This window comes from Mus caroli, unplaced genomic scaffold (assembly GCF_978045245.1).
Source record: "Mus caroli unplaced genomic scaffold, Mus_caroli_1 scaffold_10, whole genome shotgun sequence".
NCBI classification, from domain to species: domain Eukaryota; kingdom Metazoa; phylum Chordata; class Mammalia; order Rodentia; family Muridae; genus Mus; species Mus caroli.
The window spans coordinates 92,488,216-92,511,043 of NW_028227265.1; the positions used below are offsets into that span (position 1 = coordinate 92,488,216).

Sequence of the window (22,828 nt, forward strand, 5' to 3'; positions counted from 1 at the left end):
CATTATTTTATTATTATACTTAATGTAATTGTACCTTAGGGCAACCAGACCTTGTCTAAAAAATGTGATACTAGACATAAACAGTTGATGGTAACCAAATATAGATCACACATATTAAGTTCAGTATCATGATTTTTAATAAATTAGTATTAAACATCAATAGTCCCAACAACTGATTATACTACAATTATATATGTTTACTGTTTTCTATATGTATATTTAAAAGGCAATGTATATAAATGTGATGCTATATAATTATTTTTATATGAAATATTTATTTGCTACCAAGTCATTGTTAATTACTTGCAATTTTGCCATCTGTAATTATGCTAATATTGTGAATGAAGTGTAGTCTTTTTTTTGTTGTTGTTGTTGTTGTTTTTTAAAAAAGATTTATTTATTATATGTAAGTACACTGTAGCTGTCCTCAGACACTCCAGAAGAGGGAGTCAGATCTTGTTACAGATGGTTGTGAGCCACCATGTGGTTGCTGGGATTTGAACTCTGGACCTTCAGAAGAGCAATCGGGTGCTCTTACCCACTGAGCCATCTCACCAGCCCGAAGTGTAGTCTTAAGTGTGAATTTTCTATCTGCTTTTCAATTGGATGATTTTCGTATGCATTAATTTATGGCTTAGATGCATCTCATCTATTCTCTATGCATAAATCTTGTGCAATTCGCTTATTTGCCTTTGCTCATTTAAAGTTAATGAATTAAAGTTTCAACCCCCTTGGCCAGAGCCAGACACCACTCTACAGAAGTTTCTAATAGTTTACTCCTAATAATTCATTTGTAACAGCTTGTGGGAAAGGCAGTGTAATATCTTAATACTTGTATAGAATCTTCTGAATAAAGACTTTCCTCATTATTCTTAGAAAGCTCTTGGTATTCCGTGAGTGTGTATAATGTCTTCATGTGTATGTAATTAACTAGTGCATGTCTATGCCATAATGCAACTTATGAATCAGCTTAGCCCAGAAATTGATGGTAATATGTCATAAATATTAAAGTTTTATGTGTAAATGATCTATAATAATTTCCAGATCATTGACGCTCAATATGTACTTAAGTCTCTGGGAGACAGATGTAAATAGAGATATGTAAACCTAAAAGTCAAATATGTCAACACATTGGCCTCAGTGTTTTGATTCTATCTCAGTTACTACCGTACAATGACTAATGGCAAAACAAACATTAGATCATGAATACACGAAAGAATTCAAATGACTCCTACCCTCTGAAATAACATTCATAAAACCAAGATGATGACCAAAGAGAGTAAGTCTTCAATGTTTGTCTTGATATTGTTATTAAATTCCATAAGAACAGTTATTTATTTAAAAAATAGGAGGTAAATTATTTTGAGTGATTATCATTTTCTGTCCTTGTTTTCATGTGCTGCAAAAAAAAATTCTTAATGAAAGTTGAAAACTGCACTGTTTTTGAGTATAAGGACAAATGTTCATAGATTATTGTTAGGGATTATGCTGATTTAGTAAATTAGTGGAAGGAGATTCACCTTTAATTAACATGTATTCACTAGCACACCAATTGCTTCTTCAGTGCCAAATGGTCGTTACCAATTAGTTTAAAAAAACAAGGAGTTCCTTAATTTGAAGAAAAGTAGAAAGGGGCAGATGGGAGTGTTTGGAGAGAGGAAGCAAATGGAGAAATATTCTAATTCAGTTATAATCTCAAAACTTAAAAAAAATCTTTTCAAAAGATACATTATTTTAAAGATATAATTCATGCTTTTCTTGGTCAACCATCCCAAGAGAGGAGTATTAATTTTGTCCTATTTAACATATGCCTAGTTGAGCATTTTCAATTTCTAGAACTCTATATAATATCAGAATATAGGAAAAAACATATACCCGATTTTCAACATAAATGTTTTTTATAGTTTAAATATAAATTACATTATTTTCTCCTTTCTGTCTTCTTCACAAAGCCCCTCCCTTGTGCCATAACTACACTCTTTCTCTATCCCATAATGTGTTTAATGTTACTTAGATACTATGACCTTAACAACATGTCATTTCCTCCAGCCCATGGCTAGTTGTGGAGGGAAAACTCAGCTAGGACTGAGGAAGGGGACCAAAAGGGGATGGAAAGAGGGAAGGGATGAAAAATCACGAGCTAGCATTTGCCTATTATATGCCCTTGAAATCAAATATAATACTGAATAGGAAGATATGCAGAGGTTAGACATGACTCCCTGAGTTGCTGGATGGGGACACCTACCCATCTCCAAAATTTAAATCCAGAAGTGCTCCTGTCTCAAGGAGATACAGGGACAAAGCATGGAGCAGAGATTGAAGGAAAGGCCATCCAGAGATTGCCCCACCAGGGTATCCACCCCACATGCAACCACCAAACCCAGACACTATTTGGATGCCAAGAAGTGCTTGTTAACAGGAGCCTGATATGGCTGTCTCCTGAGAGGCTCTGCCAGCGCCTGACCAATGCAGATGTTGATGTTCACAGCCAACCATTGGACTGAGCACAGGGACCCCAGAGGAGGAGTTAGGAGAAGGACTGAAAGAGCTGATGGGGCCTTATCTTGCATCAATGGGAGAGGAGGCGTTTATTCCTATGAAGGCTTGATGCCCCAGTGTAGAGGAATGCTAGGGCAGTGAGGTAAGAGTAGGTGGGCAGGTAGGGGAACACCCTCATAGAAGCTGGCTAAGAGGGGATAGGATAAGGTTTTGCAAAGGGGATACTGTGAAAGGGGATAACATTTGAAATGTAAATAAATAAAACATCCAATTAAAAAAAAAAAAGAAATATAGAGATACATTCCTTTGATGATGTTGTAGAGAAAATTCAAAAGTAAGACATATATGGTAGGCCTGTGGTCCTGAATGGGTTGGGCTTTACTTATAAATTAGCAAAACGGAGATAATACAATTGTAGAGCAAATTTGGGAGTTACAGCTCCATATGAAAGTGTGGAAAGCCATATGAAAAAAATCAATACTGTGGAAAAATATCCAACTTTCCCAATGTCTAAGGAATCTCTTCGTCAGCTGAAACTCATCCGTATAATCCAGTTAGATCTTCCTGATATACCCCTTCAAAATCTCAAGTTAATCATTTTCTAAATATGGAAGTTGGTCTTATGATTTGTGGGTGGATTGATGAGTATAGATCAACAATAAAATGAAAATTAACTTCTGTTTCTACCTTGACCTGAGCTTTAGAGCCTTCAAGTAGCTTATATTTTAAGAAATATTAAAAAAAAACAATTATTAAACTATGTTATCATAGAAAATAAAGTAGAACCAAACTTTTAAATTATTTGACATTAAAAAGGTAAGAAGATAGCTATACTAAAATCTATAAAATGTGTAATAAGGAGTCACAAATTGTTGGTGCTTTAGAATATGCAGTAAGGTAGCAAGATGGGTATGGTGTCCTGAAATGCAGAGAAAGATGTGAATCATTGAGGCCCCATTTATTGAGAATCTACTATGTGCCAGTGGAGGGAATGACATCCAAACATCAAAACAGGTATTGCCTCACTTGTTGAGATGTCAAATGTTTTGATCTGGCTGAGCACACAGACAATATTAGAACAGCCTTAGAATATAGAACTATTACGCATGATTAGTTAATCTAGTCTGAAAATAATCACTGAAATCAGAGGGTGTTGGAAAAGGTAGCAACTCTAAAAATGTTAATTGAGATATAAAACATACAACAGAGATGAACAACATGACCAATTTGTGTATCTCTTTTTTCTTTATGAGAAATAGTGTATGCTAATGGTGTGCTACATACCAACTTCATTTTCAAACCTTCCCTCTGACTGCAGGAGCTGAGGCTGTTGAGGCACAGTGCAAAAGATTTGAAGTGAGAGCAAGTGAAGATGGCAGGGTGCTGTTTTCTGCAGATGAAGATGAGATCACTATTGGGGCTGAGAAGCTAAAGGTTACAGGTACTGTGATGAATATCTTTGAATTATTTTTTGAAGCTAATAAAAGCATACACACTCGCAGAAAAGATTCTTTCCAAGACATTTGAAGACTTTCCTGAAAATTGAATCTACCGTATCTATATTTAGTATCCAAATAGTCTTCAAATAAAGTTAATAGTTGTGGTTAAAGAGCAGAGTCTAGAAAACCTTTTACTGTTCAAAATGTAAAGCTGTGTCACTCATCTAAAATAAACAATGGGCTAGGTGGTATGAGAATATATGATTAAAGGTGACATATCAAAATTAGAGGAACCATCATTTATTCTTCTGTTTTCCAGAGAAAATGCTTCTTGTGAATGGCTTTCTCCTATGTGAACCTTCTACATTTATATAGCCCTTTGCCCTTTTGTATATCAACACTTTATATATATATATTTCTGTGAGTTAGGGATATACAGAAAACCAGACATGGATAGCTAAAAACTCAAGCTAAATCCTTCCTTACTTCTTTCCCAGGATACCATTTACTAACTGCAGAACAGCTTTGTTCTTGCTCCTGACACTTCTAAAAATGAAAATATCAAAGACAAAAGACAAATGTAGTTTATAGTTTCATGTGCATAGGAGAGAAAATTGGGCAGAGCACAGAATACAATATGAAGGCAAGGGATTGACTGGTATCCTCACTGATACTTTAAAGCAGTATCCTAGTCTTCTGACAATCTTCTGACAAATAACACTACAAAGAGACCCTGGCTCCAGGGTGCTCCATATAAATTAGGTAACTATCCTGACAAGACTTCAAAGCACATGTGACAAAAGATCTGTGTGAACTGTAAATTAGTGGCATGAAAATTTTCTATTTAAGCAATATCCAAAGGAATTAAAATTAAGATGAATTCTTTCCTCATGTTCTTTCACTTTATGACTAATGTCATTTTCTCAGTGGACTCAGACAGAAGTGGATGATGTGAACAATGGCTATGTTTATATATCTGAAACAAAATCACTTTCACGGTGCTAAAGATTTTAGGATATTTATATCTAGGCTACTTAGAGTGCAGGTGGGTATGTATTACAGGTCACACTCTTACCTGGACATAACTGTTTCAGTGTTCCATGTGACAATAAAATTCATGACGACAAAACAAACAAGCAAAATAATGGGCAACCATTTGATAGATATAAAGAATCTGGCCCATTGTTTTAGCAGTTTGGCAGTCAATGTTTGGATAGCTCTGTACTTTAAGAGCAGAGGTCATGCTTAGCCTCACAGCAGAGAGGGTCTTCTGTAAAAGTGCTGCTCTGTGGAGGTTGGAAACAAACTCATGAAGAGGAAAAGATTGTAAGGATGAAAGGATATCCCACAAAGTAATTTCCATGATGACTGACCTAATGCTATCCAGGCTCCAGATTTACCCAATTCATCTTCTTTCAAATGTATGCATCAATTAATCAATTAATGAGAATGTAATGCCCTTAAAGTGATCAGTTCTTGGACAACCTTTAACAGATAAACTATCACGGTGCACTTTTAGATTCAAGCCATAATAACCAATGTTGCTGCTCTATTGCTGTAATAGATAATTGTTTTCTCAAGAATCATAATTAATTTACTCTTAAATGAACTAGTTTTGCTTGGTAGTTATTTCCTTAAAGTTATCTAATTAGGTATCTGTTCTTAACATTCCTGGACAAAAGAGAGTTTTAAACTTTGGTTCAAAAATGATCCTTTGAATCTCTGTTTATTTTGTATTCCCTACTATGAGATCAAGATATCACCTAAGGCAATTAATTATCTTCTGAGACCCAGTAGCCACATAAAGAATATCAACCTTTCTACACAGCAGACTCAAATTCAGCACTTTCAGCTGCATCCATCAAACACAATCAGCATTTCTATTTGTGGTGCACATAGATTAACATCCTAGCAAACAAAGCAAAGGTAAATGATCAGTCTGACTTTGGAAGGTGAAAGTCTTCAAGCTAAAGGAAAACTATTAGTTTGATGCAGACATCTGTTTTGTTTGTTTGTTTTTGTTTTTGGTTGTTTTGTTTTGTTTTGTTTTTTGCCTTAGCAGAAAGCAGGAAGTAGTGAAGTGCATGAGGAGAATGTATCTCTTTTGTCTCCAAATGGCAGCAATTAAAAGTGGCAGCCTATAAAAATAGAAAAATCCAACTGCATGTTCTTTTGTGCCCTCCTGTTTCTTTGAAAGCCAAGAGCATCTCACCTCTATGTCTTTCTAATGGAATGATTGGAAGGATAGACAGGTTCCAGAGCTTGTTTGACAACACAAGAAAGGATTTTCTGAAGAGCTGTCTTTTAAATTAAACAGTGTGCTGCTGGGCTGGAATCAATATTTTGTGGTTTGTTTTTATTACCTGGCTTTTGTTTTCCCATTCCTGTCTATTACATTAGTCCACTGTGATGAGGTCAGCTTGACAATCAGCCTTTCCTTTGTTCTTCAGAGCTGTCCAAATCTGAGCACGTGGTAACACTCAGACACCAGGAAGAAGCAGTTTGTCTGAGAAGGTATAAGAGAACTGGCTGTGTTGCTTGATAAGAAATGTGATGTATGGTCACTTAATTTCCTCTAGGGACACTTTTCTCAGGTTTATACACTCGAAATAATCACCACTCTGTTTTCTAGTTGTTCCTTAACCTTCCAAGTGAGGGGAACTTCAGAGACATTACACAATACTGTTCCACGCCCGTTCTAAATTTCTAAATGCAAAATGACTAACAGTTTTGAAGTAAGTATGCAATTCACAGCCATTGTCACAAATGAGCTGTCTTATCAGAGGTCTTTGCTGCCAGACAATTCCATAGTATCCACCCAAGGTCTGTTAAAGCAAATATTGAAAATACAACTGACTTATGTGAAGTATGTAGACTTTCATAATGAAAGGCAACTCACTTTAATTGTATTTGAATTTGATAATAAATATATATTCTCTAGGTAGTGCTGTCAAAAAAATTCCCTTTAATGCCCAAAGTTGTTCTATGAGATATAATTAATTTTGCTGTAGCATAAATAAATTGTCCAATTTCTTTTTTTTTTTTTTTTTTTTTTTTTTTTTTTTGGTTTTTCGAGACAGGGTTTCTCTGTATAGCTCTGGCTGTCCTGGAACTCATTTTGTAGACCAGGCTGGCCTCGAACTCAGAAATCCGCCTGCCTCTGCCTCCCGAGTGCTGGGATTAAAGGCGTGCGCCACCACGCCCGGCAATTGTCCAATTTCTTATGCATCATACATTACCTGGGCATTTTTGCAGTATTTTTCCCCTCTACCTTCTGTGTGTAAGAGGACGATAGTCATGATTCTTCAAAGACCGCACTGTTTCTCACACATCCCAAGGATCCTGCCTGCAGGCACAGTGTCTTCAACCTTTTTTTTTCCAGTAGGTTTCCAACTTCTTTTCTAGAATTTTTTTTTCTCATTCCACATTTGTCCATTAGCTAGGAAATGCCTCCTTTAATTATTCATATAATGACAACTTAGGTTTCAACTGTTGTGATAGAACACCATGACCATAAACAACTTGAAGGGAAAGATTTATTTCACCTTCAAACGTGTAGTCCATCATCCATAAAAGTGTGGTAGGAACTCAAAGCAGGGAACCTGATGGCAAGAAAAGATGCAGAAGCCATGGAGGTAGGCTGCTTACTGGACTGATCTCCATGGCTTGCTCAGCTTACTTTCTTAGAGGCACTAGCCCAGGTGTGGTATCATCCACAGTGATCTAGATCCTACTATATTGATCTTCAATCAAGATTATGCATCACAGTTTAACCCACATGCCGATCCAGATTGTGTCAAGTTGACATATAATTAGGCAGCACAAATGGTCTTGCCATATTTTGCTAATTAGTCTACATTGTCAAACAACTGGGCATTTCAGGAGAAGGAAAAACCCTCCTAGTTCAATAATGAAAATGTTAATTACATATGCAAAGTCCGATTTATATATACAGTACATCCTATCCATATTCACAAAGATGCAAGGCATGAATTTATTGAGCTGTTGAGCAACAGTTAGACTTACTCTGCTTAATACACTGGGAAAATTATTGATTCTTTCAAGGCCTAGTTTTCTTCTTTCAAGTAGTAATTTTTTTTTTAAATGTTCAACATGTAGGATTTGGGTAAAGGAAAGAGACAAATCAAAATAAATTGAGACAAACCTTGGGTCAAATTTTTATTTGATACATGCTATTTCTATCATAATTGTAATTTTAAATATTGCTACTACCCTTATTTGTCTTGACCTTAAATAGTTGTATGAATAAATAAAATACATTGGACAAAAGATGAAAATGGCAGTAGAAAGTAGACAAACATCTAGGAATTGCAAATATAAATTTATATCAGTAATTTCATATTCAGAGCTAATTATAGATGCCTTGAGAAGATGCAAAAAGAAGAGGAGAAGTTATAAAATTATATCCATGCTACTGTCGGAGGGATCATTTTTGCTCAGGGAGGTGCTGTGCACATGTGGATAGGCCCACACCCGTGAATTTCTGCGCAACTTAAATTAAACCCAGTAGGTTATTAAAAAAAAGAGGAGATCATGACGTTGGGCAGTAGATTCTTTTGGGGATAGTTCAGGGGAAAGAGAAGAAGGCAGGTAGTATAAGTGTGGTGGAGTGGATATATTGCACACACGTATAAAATTGTCAAAGAAAAAGTACATATTGGTTTTTTAAAAGTAATATTATTTATAATGCCAAACAATAGCTTAAACAATGTATAGTTTATTTTTCTCCTACATAGCATGACAAAAGCGAATGTACTTTTTAAAACTATTACTTACTAACAATACCAGCCTTTGGATGGTGCTTAAATAAGGACTTTTCTTTGAGTCATAGCATAGCTATTGCACACCCATTTATGTACAATAGAAAATAATTCTTTAGAAGTAAAACTGATATTGTTATTGCTTTATAAGATGACCAAAAATCCATTATGTATGCATACTTTTAAAAAAGCCTCAAGGAAAATATGCCTCCCTAAAGAAATGATCTTTCAAAGATAAGTTTACCCTTGTTCAAAAGCTAGATAATGCTTCATTTTATCAAAATATCAATAATATCACATAAATTGAATATCTTCATGTTTATATGCCAGTGAAAAATTTCAGCGTAAAGCAATACCTTAAAAATTATTAACATTTCATAGCACATAAGAAATCTACAGGTATTTATACTGTAGATAAATTTAATTGTTGAGTTACTATGGAGTAACAACTCTTATCCAAAACTGATATTAATAGTTGTGTCAATCAGACACTACAATCAATGTTGGCAATTGTGAAGAAACAAATTTTAGTAACCGTAAGTGTTTAACAATACTTCTTTTTTTAAAATAGAAAAAGGTACAAGCTGTAGATTTAAGTCTAACATACTAATTAAATTTTGATGCTCACTGGTGCTGAAAGGGCTTCTAGATAATTTGAAAATCCATGACTCTTGATTATAATATTACTGAAAAAGAGTAAATTATACTTTTAAAGACTTATTAAAAGAGGTTAGAGAGATGGCTCACTGACTGCTCTTCTAGAGGTCTCCTTTTTCTCCTCTAAACTGTATAACTATATATAAAGATTCTGGACTTTTTATAAGAAATATATTGAATTCAATGTAAGAAAAGAAGTTTGTTAGGATTTCAAGATACTGAAGTACATAACAATATTAAAAGAAGGAAAAGTTTTGAACTTCCACATACATTTTATAATAAATTATTTAAAAGTTAGAACATTATAACCATTAAATTAATCAACTCACTGCCAATCATATCATAAATTTTACCAGTGACGAGAACAGACATTTGCAGAGGATCATTCATTCTGCAGTACTGAGAGCATTTTTATTAGCGTTCCTTGGCACACTGTGTCTCAGGATAAGCTTCTCTCAGGAAATGAATACAGTGCTCAGTGGCAGACAGAGGGGAATATGATCAGTGTCTTCTTGCAAATAGTCCACTCTCATTACTAGTTCACTTTATCTGTGTCAGTAATCACCTGTTTATACAACACTTGCAGACTTTGAATAAGCATTTCTACAAGATTGAGACCTATAGGATCTGATTAATTGACTGGCCAGATTTATTTGCTAATCTTGGAAAAGTTAGAAGTACTATTTATTGGACTCTTCATCTGAGCCACAGAACACCCTGAAAATAACTTCTGCATCCTGATGTGTTTATGTAAATTGAAGTCTTGGCAATATCTAACAAATGAGAACAGAGAGATAACATTTAGTTGGTAGCTTTTAAGGTCTGTTGCATATTGAGGAGATGTCATGTTAGCATTTTATCAGCTGAACCCTCACAATCACGCTGACCATTGTCCTGGAATGAAACTCACTCTGGCATGTAAAATTACATGTACCTCTTAACTCCACCTAAACACAACTGCATGAATATTTGTGTGTGTGTGTGTGTGTGTTTGTGTAAATTGGAAATTCTAGCTGCATCATGTGTATGTCTCTGATAACCAGTACAGTTTTTCATATTGTATAAAATGTGGAAGTCGAAGGGAGACATGGAGGAAGAGAGAAAAAGAAAAGAATATGAAGAGAAGAGAGTTGCTTGTACATTTTAAAGTTACTTAGTTCCCTGTTGCTACTTTTAATTTTCTTTCTTTTTATTTAAGTGACTGCTTTTCATTTCTAATTCCAGAGGCTAGAAGTTTGAAATGATTTTCAGTATCTTCTAAGCAAGTGTTGGTGTTAGCATTCTCAAAGAATCACCCATTTTCCTTTCCAGCTTCTCGAAGCCTCCTTTATGCTTTCTGGCATTTGTGCCATTATTGTGTTCTTCTTTACTTTTGTAATTAATATTTTTCATGCAATATATTTTATTATAATGTCTCCCTCACCTAACTCCTCACAGATCATTCCCACCTCTCTATCCATCCTACATCGTGTACTCTTTTTGTCTCTTATTTTCTGTCTCCTTCTCTCTCTCTCTCTCTCTCAAACAAACACACAAAGCAAAACAACAACAATAATACTCATCAAGGAAACAACAACAACAACAAAAATAATAAGTATTCCAAACCCAACTAAAACTGTACACACAAAAAATTTGTGTCCATTCTGTGTTGGGAAATTACCACTGTGAGTGTGTTCTGCATGGAAGGTTTGTGATACGGTCATTTGTGGTTTTACAAACACAGTGATTCTTAAAGTTCATCTTGAAGAATAGTGAGTTTGGAAAGTGACCAGTTTAAAGTGTTAGGGGAACTTATCAGAAGGGCAAATTAACTGATTTTTTAAAAAACTATTTAAGACATAAAGGTTCATTAAAATATCTTTCATAATAGCACCAATTATCAACTCTTCATTTTTTTCCAAGTATCAATATAGAGATGTTTACATTTTCACCATACAAATCCAAAATAAGTATGCTTTTTACATATTTTCAGTTTCCTTTCCCTAAAAACAATGTACATAAGAAAAGGGCAGCACTGCACAGAGTTGAGGTGAAGTGGTGATTTTAACCAAAAGACAAAATCATATCTTATTTTATACAATGTGGTTAGCTGAAATAACAGTACCTTTAAGTAAAATATCTTAGTATGGCATGAGTAAGTTAGAATACACTGTACATTTTGTTGTTGATGATTCTCTTGGGTAAAGGAAGTTTATTATCTTATTCCAATCTACCTGAATGATGCTGATTATTGGTGAGATTAATTATGGAAAATGATAAGGTCCTGGCAATATAATGAGTGTATAATGGCATGAATAATGGCTTAATATACAGATAGAGATGAATGGTTTATTTTGATATTATGTACACTCATTGCTTCGAACTTTCATTATCAATATCACGTTAAGGGTAGAGAAAAAGCAGAAACATTGTTCAATTCTGCACCAGAATAGGAAGGGAACATAACTCCACAGTCCCGTTGGATACATAATTCATTACCTACAACACTGTATTTGTTTCCATGAACTAAAAGTTGCAAACTTCCCAATAATGCCACCTGGGAGACTAAGCTTTTATTATGTGAGATTTTAGAGCTTATTCAGTATTCAAAAGGTAGCAAATATTAATGTTTTAAGTGACTTATTTATACCTTTAGATATGATATGCCACATTTTTCATTGATAAATTAATGATATATTAACTGATATTCTACTGTTAAGGCAAATTTATATTGCTTTGATATTTCTTAAAGAATTAGCTCTGTACTTTCCAAATTTATTACTGTTTTCAAGCATAACATTTTATGAACATAAGCCTTTAAATGATTTTCCATATGTAGCTTTGTCTGAATTTGTTATAAGGTATCCCCAAATTACTAGACTTCCTGATTTCTTATTATATGGGGAAATATTGACAGAACCCTCAAAAAGATCTACCGGCCAAGTGAGCTACTATAAGTTTCTCATGCAAAAATTCTCATAACTTATAATTCCTAGGAATGAATGGTCACTTCTTTGTGTTGTGTGTGTGTGTGTGAGTATGTGTGTATGTGAGTGTGTGTTTCTGTTTTATGTTTAACCAGTCCATGTGAAACATTTTAGATTACTCTAGTAACGTAAAAGCACAGATTATGATTATTGTGTTGTGTGGTACACCTGACTTCAAACTCCAGAGCCATGTATAAAAGTTCCATGCTCCTTCATACTCATCAAATGTAAAATCCTCCAAGAGAAACTCTCAATTCTGAATATCTATGCTCCAAATGCAAGGGCAGCCACATTCATTAAAGACACTTTAGTAAAGCTCAAAGCACACATTGCACCTCACACAATAATAGTGGAAGATTTCAACACCCCACTTTCATCAATGGACAGATCGTGGAAACAGAAACTAAACAGGGACACAGTGAAACTAACAGAAGTTATGAAACAAATGGATTTAACAGATATCTACAGAACATTTTATCCTAAAACAAAAGGATAAAACATTCTTCTCAGCACCTCATGGCACTTTCTCCAAAATTGACCATATAATTGGTCACAAAACAGGCCTCAATAGATGCAAAAATATTAAAATTGTCCCATGCATCCTATCAGATCACCATGAACTAAAGCTGATCTTCAATAACAACATACATAATAGAAAGTCAACATTCACATGCAAACTGAACAATACTCTCCTCAATGATACCTTGGTCAAGGAAGAAATAAAGAAAGAAATTAAAGACTTTTTAGAGTTTAATGAAAATGAAGCCACAATATACCCAAACTTAAGGGACACAATGAAACCATTTCTAAGAGGAAAACTCTTAGCCCTGAGTGCCTCCAAAAAGAAACTGGAGAGAGGATACACTAGCAGCTTGACAACACATCTAAAAGCTCTAGAACAAAAGGAAGCAAATTAACCCAAGAGGAGTAGAGAGCAAAAATAATCAAACTCAGGAGCGAAATCAAACAAGTAGAAACAAGAACTATTCAAAGAATCAACCAAAACAGGAGCTGGTTCTTTGAGAAAATCAACAAGATAGATAAACCTTTAGCCAGACTCACTAGAGGGCACAAGGACAGCATCCTAATTAACAAAATCAGAAATGAAAAGGGAGACAAAACAACAAATCCTGAAGAAATCCAAAACACCATCAGATCCTTCTACAAAAGGCTATATTCAACAAAACTGGAAAACCTGGACGAAATGGAAAAATTTCTAGACAGATACCAGGTACCAAAGTTAAATCAGGATCAAGTTAATGATCTAAACAGTCCCATATCCCCTAAAGAAATAGAAGCAGTCATTAATAGTCTCCCAGTCAAAAAAAGCCCAGGACCAGATGGGTTTAGTGCAGAGTTCTAGCAGACCTTCAAAGACGATCTAATTCCAGTTCTTTTCAAACTATTCACAAAATAGAAACAGAAGGTACTTTACCCAATTCATCCTATGAAGCCACAATACTCTGATAACTAAACTACATAAAGACCCAACAAACATAGAGAACTTCAGACCAATTTGCCTTATGAATATCGATGCAAAAATACTCAATAAAATTCTCACTAACCGAATCCATGAACACATTAAAACAATCATCCATCCTGACCAAGTAGGTTTCATTCCAGGGATGCAGGGATGGTTTAATATATGGAAATCCATCAACATAATCCACTATATAAACAAACTCAAAGAGAAAAACCACATAATCATTTCATTAGATGCGGAGAAAGCATTTGACAAAATCCAACACCCGTTAGTGATAAAAGTCTTGGAAAATCAGGAATTCAAGGCCCGTGCCTAAACATGATAAAATCTATCTACAGCAAACCAGTAGCCAACATCAAAGTAAATGGTGAGAAGCTGGATGCAATCCAACTAAAATCAGGAACTAGACCAGGCTGCCCACTTTCTCCCTCCCTATTCAATATAGTACTTGAAGTCCTAGCCAGAGCAATTCAACAACAAAAAAAGGAGATTTAGGGGATACAAATTGGAAAGGAAGAAGTCAAAATATCACTTTTTGCAGATGGTATAATAGTATATATAAGTGACCCTAAAAATTTCAACAGAGAACTCCTAAACCTGATAAACAGCTTCAGTGAAGTAGCTGGATATAAAATTAACTCAAAGAAGTCAATGGCCTTTCTCTACACAAAGGATAAACAGGCTAAGAAAGAAATTAGGGAAACAACACCCTTCACAATAGTCACAAATAATATAAAGTACCTTGGTGCGACTCTAACTAAGGAAGTGAAAGATCTGTATGATAAGAACTCCAGGGCTGGTGAGATGGCTCAGTGGGTAAGAGCACCCGACTGCTCTTCCGAAGGTCCAGAGTTCAAATCCCAGCAACCACATGGTGGCTCACAACCATCCTTAACGAGATCTGGCGCCCTCTTCTGGAGTGTCTGAAGACAGCTACAGTGTACTTACATATAATAAATAAATAAATCTAAAAAAAAAAAAAAAAAAAAAAAAGAACTCCAAGTCTCTGAGGAAAGAAATCAAAGAAGATCTCAGAAGATGGAAAGATCTCCCATGCTCATGGATTGGCAGGATTAATATAGTAAAAATGGCTATCTTGCCAAAAGCAATCTACAGATTCAATGCAATCCCCATGAAATTTCCAACTCAATTCTTCAACAAATTAGAAAGTGCAATCTGCAAATTCATCTGGAATAACAAAAAACCTAGGATAGCAAAAACTCTTCTCAAGGATAAAATAACCTCTGGTAGAATCACCATGCCTGACTTAAAGCTTTAGTACAGAGCAATTGTGATAAAAACTGCATGGTACCGGTATAGCTACAGACAAGTAGACCAATGGAATAGAAATGAAGACCCAGAAATGAACTCACACACCTATGGTCACTTGATCTTTGACAAGGGAGCTAAAACCATCCAGTGGAAAAAAGAGAGCATTTTCAACAAATGGTGCTGGCACAACTGGCGGTTATCATGTAGAAGAATTCGAATTGATCCATTCTTATCTCCTTGTACTAAGGTTAAATATAAGTGGATCAAGGAACTCCACATAAAACCAGAGACAGTGAAACTTATAGAGGAGAAAGTGGGGAAAAGCCTGGAAGATATGGGCACAGGGGAAAAAATTCCTGAATCGAATAGGAATTTCTTGTGCTGTAAGGTAGAGATTCATCAAATGGGACCTCATAAAATTTCAAAGCTTCTGTAAGGCAAAAGACACTCTTAATAAGCCAAAAAGGCCACCAACAGACTGGGAAAGGATCTTTACCAATCCTAAAATAGATAGGGGACTAATATCCAATATACATAAAGAACTCAAGAAGGTGGACTCCAGAAAATCAAATAACCCCATTAAAAAATGTGGCTCAGAGTTAAACAAAGAATTCTCACCTAAGGAATATCAAATGTCTGAGAAGCAACTGAAAGAAATATTCTGTGTCTTTAATCATCAGAGAATTGCAAATCAAAACAACCCTGAGATTCCACCACACACCACTCAGAATGGCTAAGATCAAAAACTTGGGTGACAGCAGATGCTGGCACAGATATGGAGAAAGAGGAACACTCCTCCATTGTTGGTGGGATTGCAAGCTTGTACAACCACTCTAGAAATCAGTCTGGTGGTTCCTCAGAAAATTGGAGGTAGTACTACCAGAGGATCCTGCAATACCACTCTTGGGCATATATCCAGAAGATGTTCCAACCGGTAAGAAGGACACATGCTCCACTATGTTCATAGCAGCATTATTATAATAGCCAGAAGCTGGAAAGAACCCAGATGTCCCTCAACAGAGGAATGGATACAGAAATTATGGTACATTTACACAATGGAGTACTACTTAGCTATTAAAAAGAATGAATTTTTGGAATTCCTAGGCAAATGGATGGACCTGGAGGGCATCATCCTGAATGAGGTAACCCAATCCCAAAAGAACTCACATGATATGTATTCACTGATAAGTGGATATTAGCCCAGAAACTTAGAATACCCAAGATATAAGATATAATTTGCTAAACGCATGAAACTCAAGAAGAATGAAGACCAAAGTGTGGACACTGTGCACCTTCTTAGAATTGGGAACAAAACACCCAGGGAAGGAGTTACAGAGACAAAGTTCGTAGCTGTGATGAAAGGATGGACCATTTAGAGACTGCCGTATCCAGGGATCCATCCCATAATCAGCTTCTAAACGCTGACACCATTGCATACACTAGCAAGATTTTGCTGAAAGGACCCAAATATAGCTGTCTCTTGTGAGACGATGCCGGGGCCTAGCAAACACAGGAGTGGATGTTCACAGTCAGCTATTGGATGTATCACAGGGCTCCCAATGGAGAAGCTAGAGAAAGTACCCAAGGAGCTAAAGGGATCTGCAACCCTATTGTTGGAACAACATGATGTACTAACCAGAACCCCAGAGCTCTTGTCTCTAGCTGCATATGTATCGAAAGATGGCCTAGTCGGCCATCAATGGAAAGAGAGGCCCATTGGACTTGCAAACTTTATATGCCCCAATATAGGGGAATGCCAGGGCCAAAAGAATGGGAATGGGTGGGTAGGGAAGTGGGGGGCGCTATGGGGGACTTTTGGGATAGCATTGGAAATGTAATTGAGGAAAATATGTAATAAAAATATTAAAAATCAAAAAAAAAAGAAATCTCACTTCTACTTCAATTTGTGAAATAACTTGAGAAATACTGGTATCAATTCTTCTTTGTAAGCCTGATAGTATTCTGCACTAAAATCATTTATACCTGAGCTTCATTTTTTATTTTTTCATTTTTGGTTAGTGGACTTTTAATTATTGCTTCTACTTCCTTAGGAGTTATATGTAGGTTTGTTTAAGTTGCTCATCTAATTTTGATTTAACTTTGGTGGGAGGTATATACCAAGAAAATTAGCTATTATGTTTACATTTTTTTAATTTGGCGGAATACAGGTTTTTACAGTATGTCCTTCTGGTTCTCTGGATTTCCATGGTGTTTGATGCTATGTCTCTCCCTTTTACCTCTAATTTGTGTTAATTTAGATTTAATCCACAATGACAAGCTTGGGTGTTGGTGATTTTCTACTTTTGATTTCAGCTATAGAGATTCTGTGCTGTTACAGTGGGAGGAACCCACTGTTTGAAAATAAATATTGTCACTGTTCTCTAATTATATTTCTGTCACCTTGTCTGAAAAATTTTCATAATCATACAGAGCTAGAGATTAGCATTTGAACTTTGCACAAGGATAACTATTCTATCAGGTTGTTACAGTCTGTATTAAAATGTCAGTCACTCTCCTTGAGATATGTAAATGTCTATCTGGGGATATTCTTTCAAATGCCATCCCCATCCAAATCACAGAATTACTACTTCAACTGAAATCATTATGTTACCTTTCAGGACACATAATAAGAAATGTTTAATTTGCAGAATTAGAGAATCAAAAGAACGAATCATTTAAGGAAATGAGTGTTCTAAATTAACAGAGATCATAAAAAAAAAACCTACAAGCACTGTCCTACAAATCTTTTTATTATGGGGGGGGGGATAACCAGTAAGGCTCAGAGGCAAGCAGATGCCAGTAACATTTACTTCATGAAGGAAAATCTGTATTGCAAGAGCTTACCAAGGAAAACCCCAAGAGTTTTGACTCTCAAACATAATATGAAGCAATTAATATTTCAGTCCTTCAAAATAATCTTCCGGCAACACTTTATGTCCAAGTGTACCTTAGTATTTATTGAAAAAGATCATTAAGTAGATCTAATCCATTTCCCTATAAAGTTATGTTAGTTTATGATATTGTAAACCTCAGCTTCAGTTTCCTCTTAACAATGCCATTGGTGCTTGCAGAATCGACATGATTTATATTTCCCTCCACAGTATGCACAGCCATATTTATTTGCATTTCAATGTATAGCTTTGAATTCTATTGCATTATTAATACAGTGCTGATGACATTTATGAAGCAAGCATAACATTCTTACGTTAAAATATTGAGGAAAGATGAGGTCAAAAGAAAATGTCTAATCTGAAAAGATGTATAACATTTGAATAAATCTTATTTTACAAACTGCTTTTGTCATTACACTGTTAAAAAAACAACTTCACTTCATTTTTAAAGAAAAGCATACTCTCTTTTTCTCACTTAAGCTGTAGAAAAGCTCTAGGTGCCTGGAAAAATCAAGGAGAGTCAGTAAGTGTGCTCAGACCACGTGTCAATTGGCCATCTGCACAAGAAGCTGGAGTCCCTGACCTCTTCAGACAACAATGACCTCAGATGACCTCAACTATAATGAAATGAATTAAAGTGGCTCTCAGTTTTAGATAGTGCCTTAACTCCACAAAAGTCAAAGTATTGTGGAGTTCTTTGCTTTCGGGCGACCTCTGAAAAGCTCTCTGATAGAAAGTGGCTAACTCCTGTTGGAAACCTTTCTGTAAACGTCTAGCACTGTGTTGCCCTGAGCTCACCGTCGGCAGTTTCATCATGCCCTCTGAGATATGCGATGCCTGACCTGAGTGTTTCAACCTATCCTTTTGCTTAAATCCACTTAGCTGTGAAGTAAAGCAATGAAAGGGATGGGTCTTTGTTCTTTGATCAGAGCAGAAGGTGAATTCCTTTTATCTAAAGCAGTCATAATTTAATCTTAAAAGTATAGGATATTCAGATCTTTCTTCCTTGGCTCGTCTCTGTCTTGCACTCCTTGTCGAATGTTAAATTTTTAATTAATCTGCTACTGTTTTCAGCTGAGGGGAAAATATTTGATACACATATTTGAATGAAAGATACTGTGTGTGTACAGACTTGCTTACACTGACAGCTGTATTCATGCTGCCCGCAGGAACTGAAGGAGCAGTATTTGGACACTCTGTGGAAACACCTCACATCAGAGCAGAGCCATCTCAAGACCTCAGGTGAGCACTTCTTCTATACCAGGCCGTCGTTCTCATAATTTACAGCCTTTGACGTATGAATAAGTTAAATGGTGCTTGTGCTAGGAACTTGGACAAAAATATTACTATGCCATAATCTTATATTAGTCAGATACTTGATTCAAGATATTGAGCTATTCTAACTTGTCAGCGTTCCTAAACATATATGGCATGAACTCAAAAATATATGGACTAAGGATAAAGAGTTTTAAAAATGAAAAGAGACAGCTTTCAGAGAAGTTTAGAGGACTACTGTATAACTTAGGCACTATGGAAGATTAGACTTAGGTCAGTCTAATAGGATATAGGATAACAGGATATAGATAAACAACCATGAGGGGACTAGAGAAAGGAAGACCAAGAGAAAATATGAAAGGATCAGGGATATGAAGGAGGAGACTGAAGAGACAAATAGACACTGTAATCAACATACAGACATGCTTTGTCCTGCTATGGTACCACAGTCTAAAATCCCCATTATTATACTGTGCCTAAGAGCCTTGATACCATGCAAAGTCTATCCATACACAAAACATTGTGAGGTACCAACATAACAGAGATATCTCTCAAGAAAATCATGACAACTTTTATTTAAAAATATTAAGAGAAAGTATTCATAGTTACTACAACAGACAAACAGACATTCTTTTTTTTTCTTTTCTTTTTCTTGGTTATTTTATTTATTTACATTTCAAATGTTATCTCCCTTGCCAATTTCCCCTCCACAATACCACTATGCATTTCCCCCTGCCTCTAAGAGGGTACTCTCCCATCCACCCATCCACTCCTGCCTTCAGCACCATAGCATTCCCATACTCTGGGTCATCAAGCCTCCACAGGACCAAGAGCCCCCTCCTAGTGATAATGGAAATCCTCTGCTACATATCCAGCTGGAGCCATGGGGGCCCCCATGTATATTCTTAGGTTGGTGGTTTAGTCCCTGAGAGCTTTGGAGAGTACAGTTGGTTAATATTGTTGTTCTTTTTGTCGAGTTGCAAACCCCTTCAGCTCCTTCAGTCCTTGCCCTAACTCCTCCACTGAGGTCCCAGAGCTCAGTCAAATATTTGGCTGCAAGCATCCGCATCTGTATGGGTCAGACTCTAGCAGAACCTTTCAGGGGACAGCTGTACCAGGCTCCTGTCAGCAGCTGTACCAGGCTCATGTCAGCAAGCACCTTTTTTTTTTATATTTTCTTTATTTACATTTCTAATGCTATCCCCAAAGTTCCCTATACCCCCTCCCCCGGCCCTGCTCCCCTCTCCACCTAATCCCACTTGTTGGCCCTGGTGCTTCCCTGTATTGGGGCATATAAAGTTGGCAAGACCTAGGGGCCTCCCTTCCCAATGATGACTGACTAGGCCATCTTCTTGCTACATATGCAGCTAGACACACGAGCTCTGGGGGATACTGGTTAGTTCATATTGTTGTTCCACCTATAGGGTTGCAGACAGCTTCAGCTCCTTGGGTACTTTCTCTAGTTCCTCCATTGGGGGCCCTGTGTTTCATCCAATAGATGACTGTGAGCATCCACTTCTGTATTTGCCAGGCACTGGCATAGCCTCACACGAGACAGCTATATCAGGGTCCTTTTAGCAAAATCTTGCTGGCATATGCAATAGTGTATGAGTTTGGTGGCTGATTATGGGATGGATCCCCGGGTGGGGCAGTCTCTGGATGGCCCATCCTTCCATCTCAGCTCCAAACTTTGTCTCTGTAACTCCTTCCATGGGTATTTTTCCATATTCTAAGGAGGACTGAAGTATCCACACGTTGGTCATCGTTCTTCTTGATTTTCTTGTGTTTTGCAAATTGTATCTTGAGTATTCTAAGTTTCTGGGCTAATATCCACTTATCAGTGATTGCATATCAAGTGACTTCTCTTGTGATTGGGTTACCTCACTCAGGATGATATTCTCCAGATACATCCATTTGCTCAAGAATTTCAAGTACTTCTTGGCATCAGCAATAGTGTCTGGGTTTGGAGTCTGCAGGTGGGATGGATCCCTAGGTGGGGTAGTCTCTGGATAGTGTTTCCTTCAGACTTTGCTCCACTCTTGTCCCTGCATTTCCTTTTGAAGTGAAGAATTCTGGATTTTTTTTTTTTTTGAGGTGGCTGTGTGGCGCCATCTGTCAACCAAGGGCATTGCCTATACACTGGATATGGTCTCTACAGGTTGTATCTCCCCTTTCTGTGTATTTCAGTTAATGTCCCCCTTGTTGGGTACTGGGAACCTCTTGGGTCACTGGAATCCAGAACTTTCTAGTGTCTACCCCGCAGTTCCCCCTCCTCCCACTACTACACACCTTTCAAATTTCTGGCCCTCTGTACTTCTTAGGGGAGAACCCCCTCCTGTTTTTGAATGCCCTTTCATATCCCCCTTCTCTCTCCCTCCCAGATCCATCTTTCCCTCTCTCTCCCGAGATTATTTTTTACCCTTTCTGGGTAGGACTATAGTAGCCATACTTTGGGTTTCATGTGTTCTATGAGTTGTATCATGGCTATTCTGAGTTTTTTCTTGTTGTTGTTGCTAATATCCACTTATCAGTGTGTGCATACCATGTGTGTCCTCTTGTGACTGGGTTACCTCACTCAGGATGATATTTTCTAGTTCCATCCATCTGCTTGCAAATTTCATGAAGTCATTGATTTTTAATAGCTGAGTAGTACTCCATTGTGTAAATGTACCACATTTTCTGTATCCATTCCTCTGTTAAGGAACATATGGGTTGTTTTCAGCTTCGGGCTATTATAAGGCTGCTATGAACATAGTGGTACATATGTCCTTGTTATATGTTGGAGCATTTTTGGGTATATGTCCAGAAGTGGTATAGCTGGCTGGGTCTGAATAATGGCCAGACTGATTTCCAGAGTGGTTGTACCAACTTACAATCCCACCAGCAATGGAGGAGTCTACTCTTTCTCCACATCCTCACCAGCATCTGCTGTCACCTGAATTTTTGATCTTAGCTATCCTGACTGGTGTGAGGTGGAATCTCAGGGTTGTTTTGATTTTCATTTCCCTGATGACTAAGGATGTTGAACATTTCTTTAGGTGCTTCTCAGCCGTTCATGATTCCTCAGTTGAGAATTCTCATGCAACAGACATTCTTAACTCAACAAATAAATTAACATTTGATGAAGTGAGATGGATTACTTAATTCCTCATAGGGATATTATACTCCAAAATGTATCTGCTACAGTGGTTCCATAAAAAAATAATAACACAAAGAAAATGCACATTAAAATCACTGCTGTTAGATAACTATTTAGGAGACAGAATTTCTTGATGGTTCAGGAAAAGTACTTGATAAGCTCACAATAGGATGTGAGTGCAGAAAACAACATTTGTAAAGGAGCTACTCATAGCTTAGCACATGTTTGTATTCCCCAGTGCTGTGGGAGAGGAGGAGTGGAGAGACAGGAAGATCCTGCGACTTTCTTGCCACCAGCCTAGTTATAGGTTCAGCAAGAGGGTCTGTCTCAGTGGAATAGCTCAATAAGTGATAGAGCAATACATGATAAGAACTCAGTGTTCTTCTCTGGCCTCCACACATGTGTGCACAAATACGTATATGTGAA

At 36.6% G+C, this 22,828-nt stretch overlaps 1 protein-coding gene across 1 annotated transcript in view; it reads left to right on the forward strand.

Moving 5' to 3' along the window:
- The window catches only part of Sgcz (sarcoglycan zeta), a 1,088,618-nt gene that overhangs the window by 1,053,100 nt on the left and 12,690 nt on the right, over positions 1-22,828 (forward strand). The window contains exons 5-6 of the mRNA XM_021169917.3: positions 3,818-3,940; positions 19,158-19,230. Of these exons, the coding sequence (XP_021025576.1) occupies positions 3,818-3,940; positions 19,158-19,230 (196 nt within the window). The remainder of the gene's footprint in view (positions 1-3,817; positions 3,941-19,157; positions 19,231-22,828) is intronic.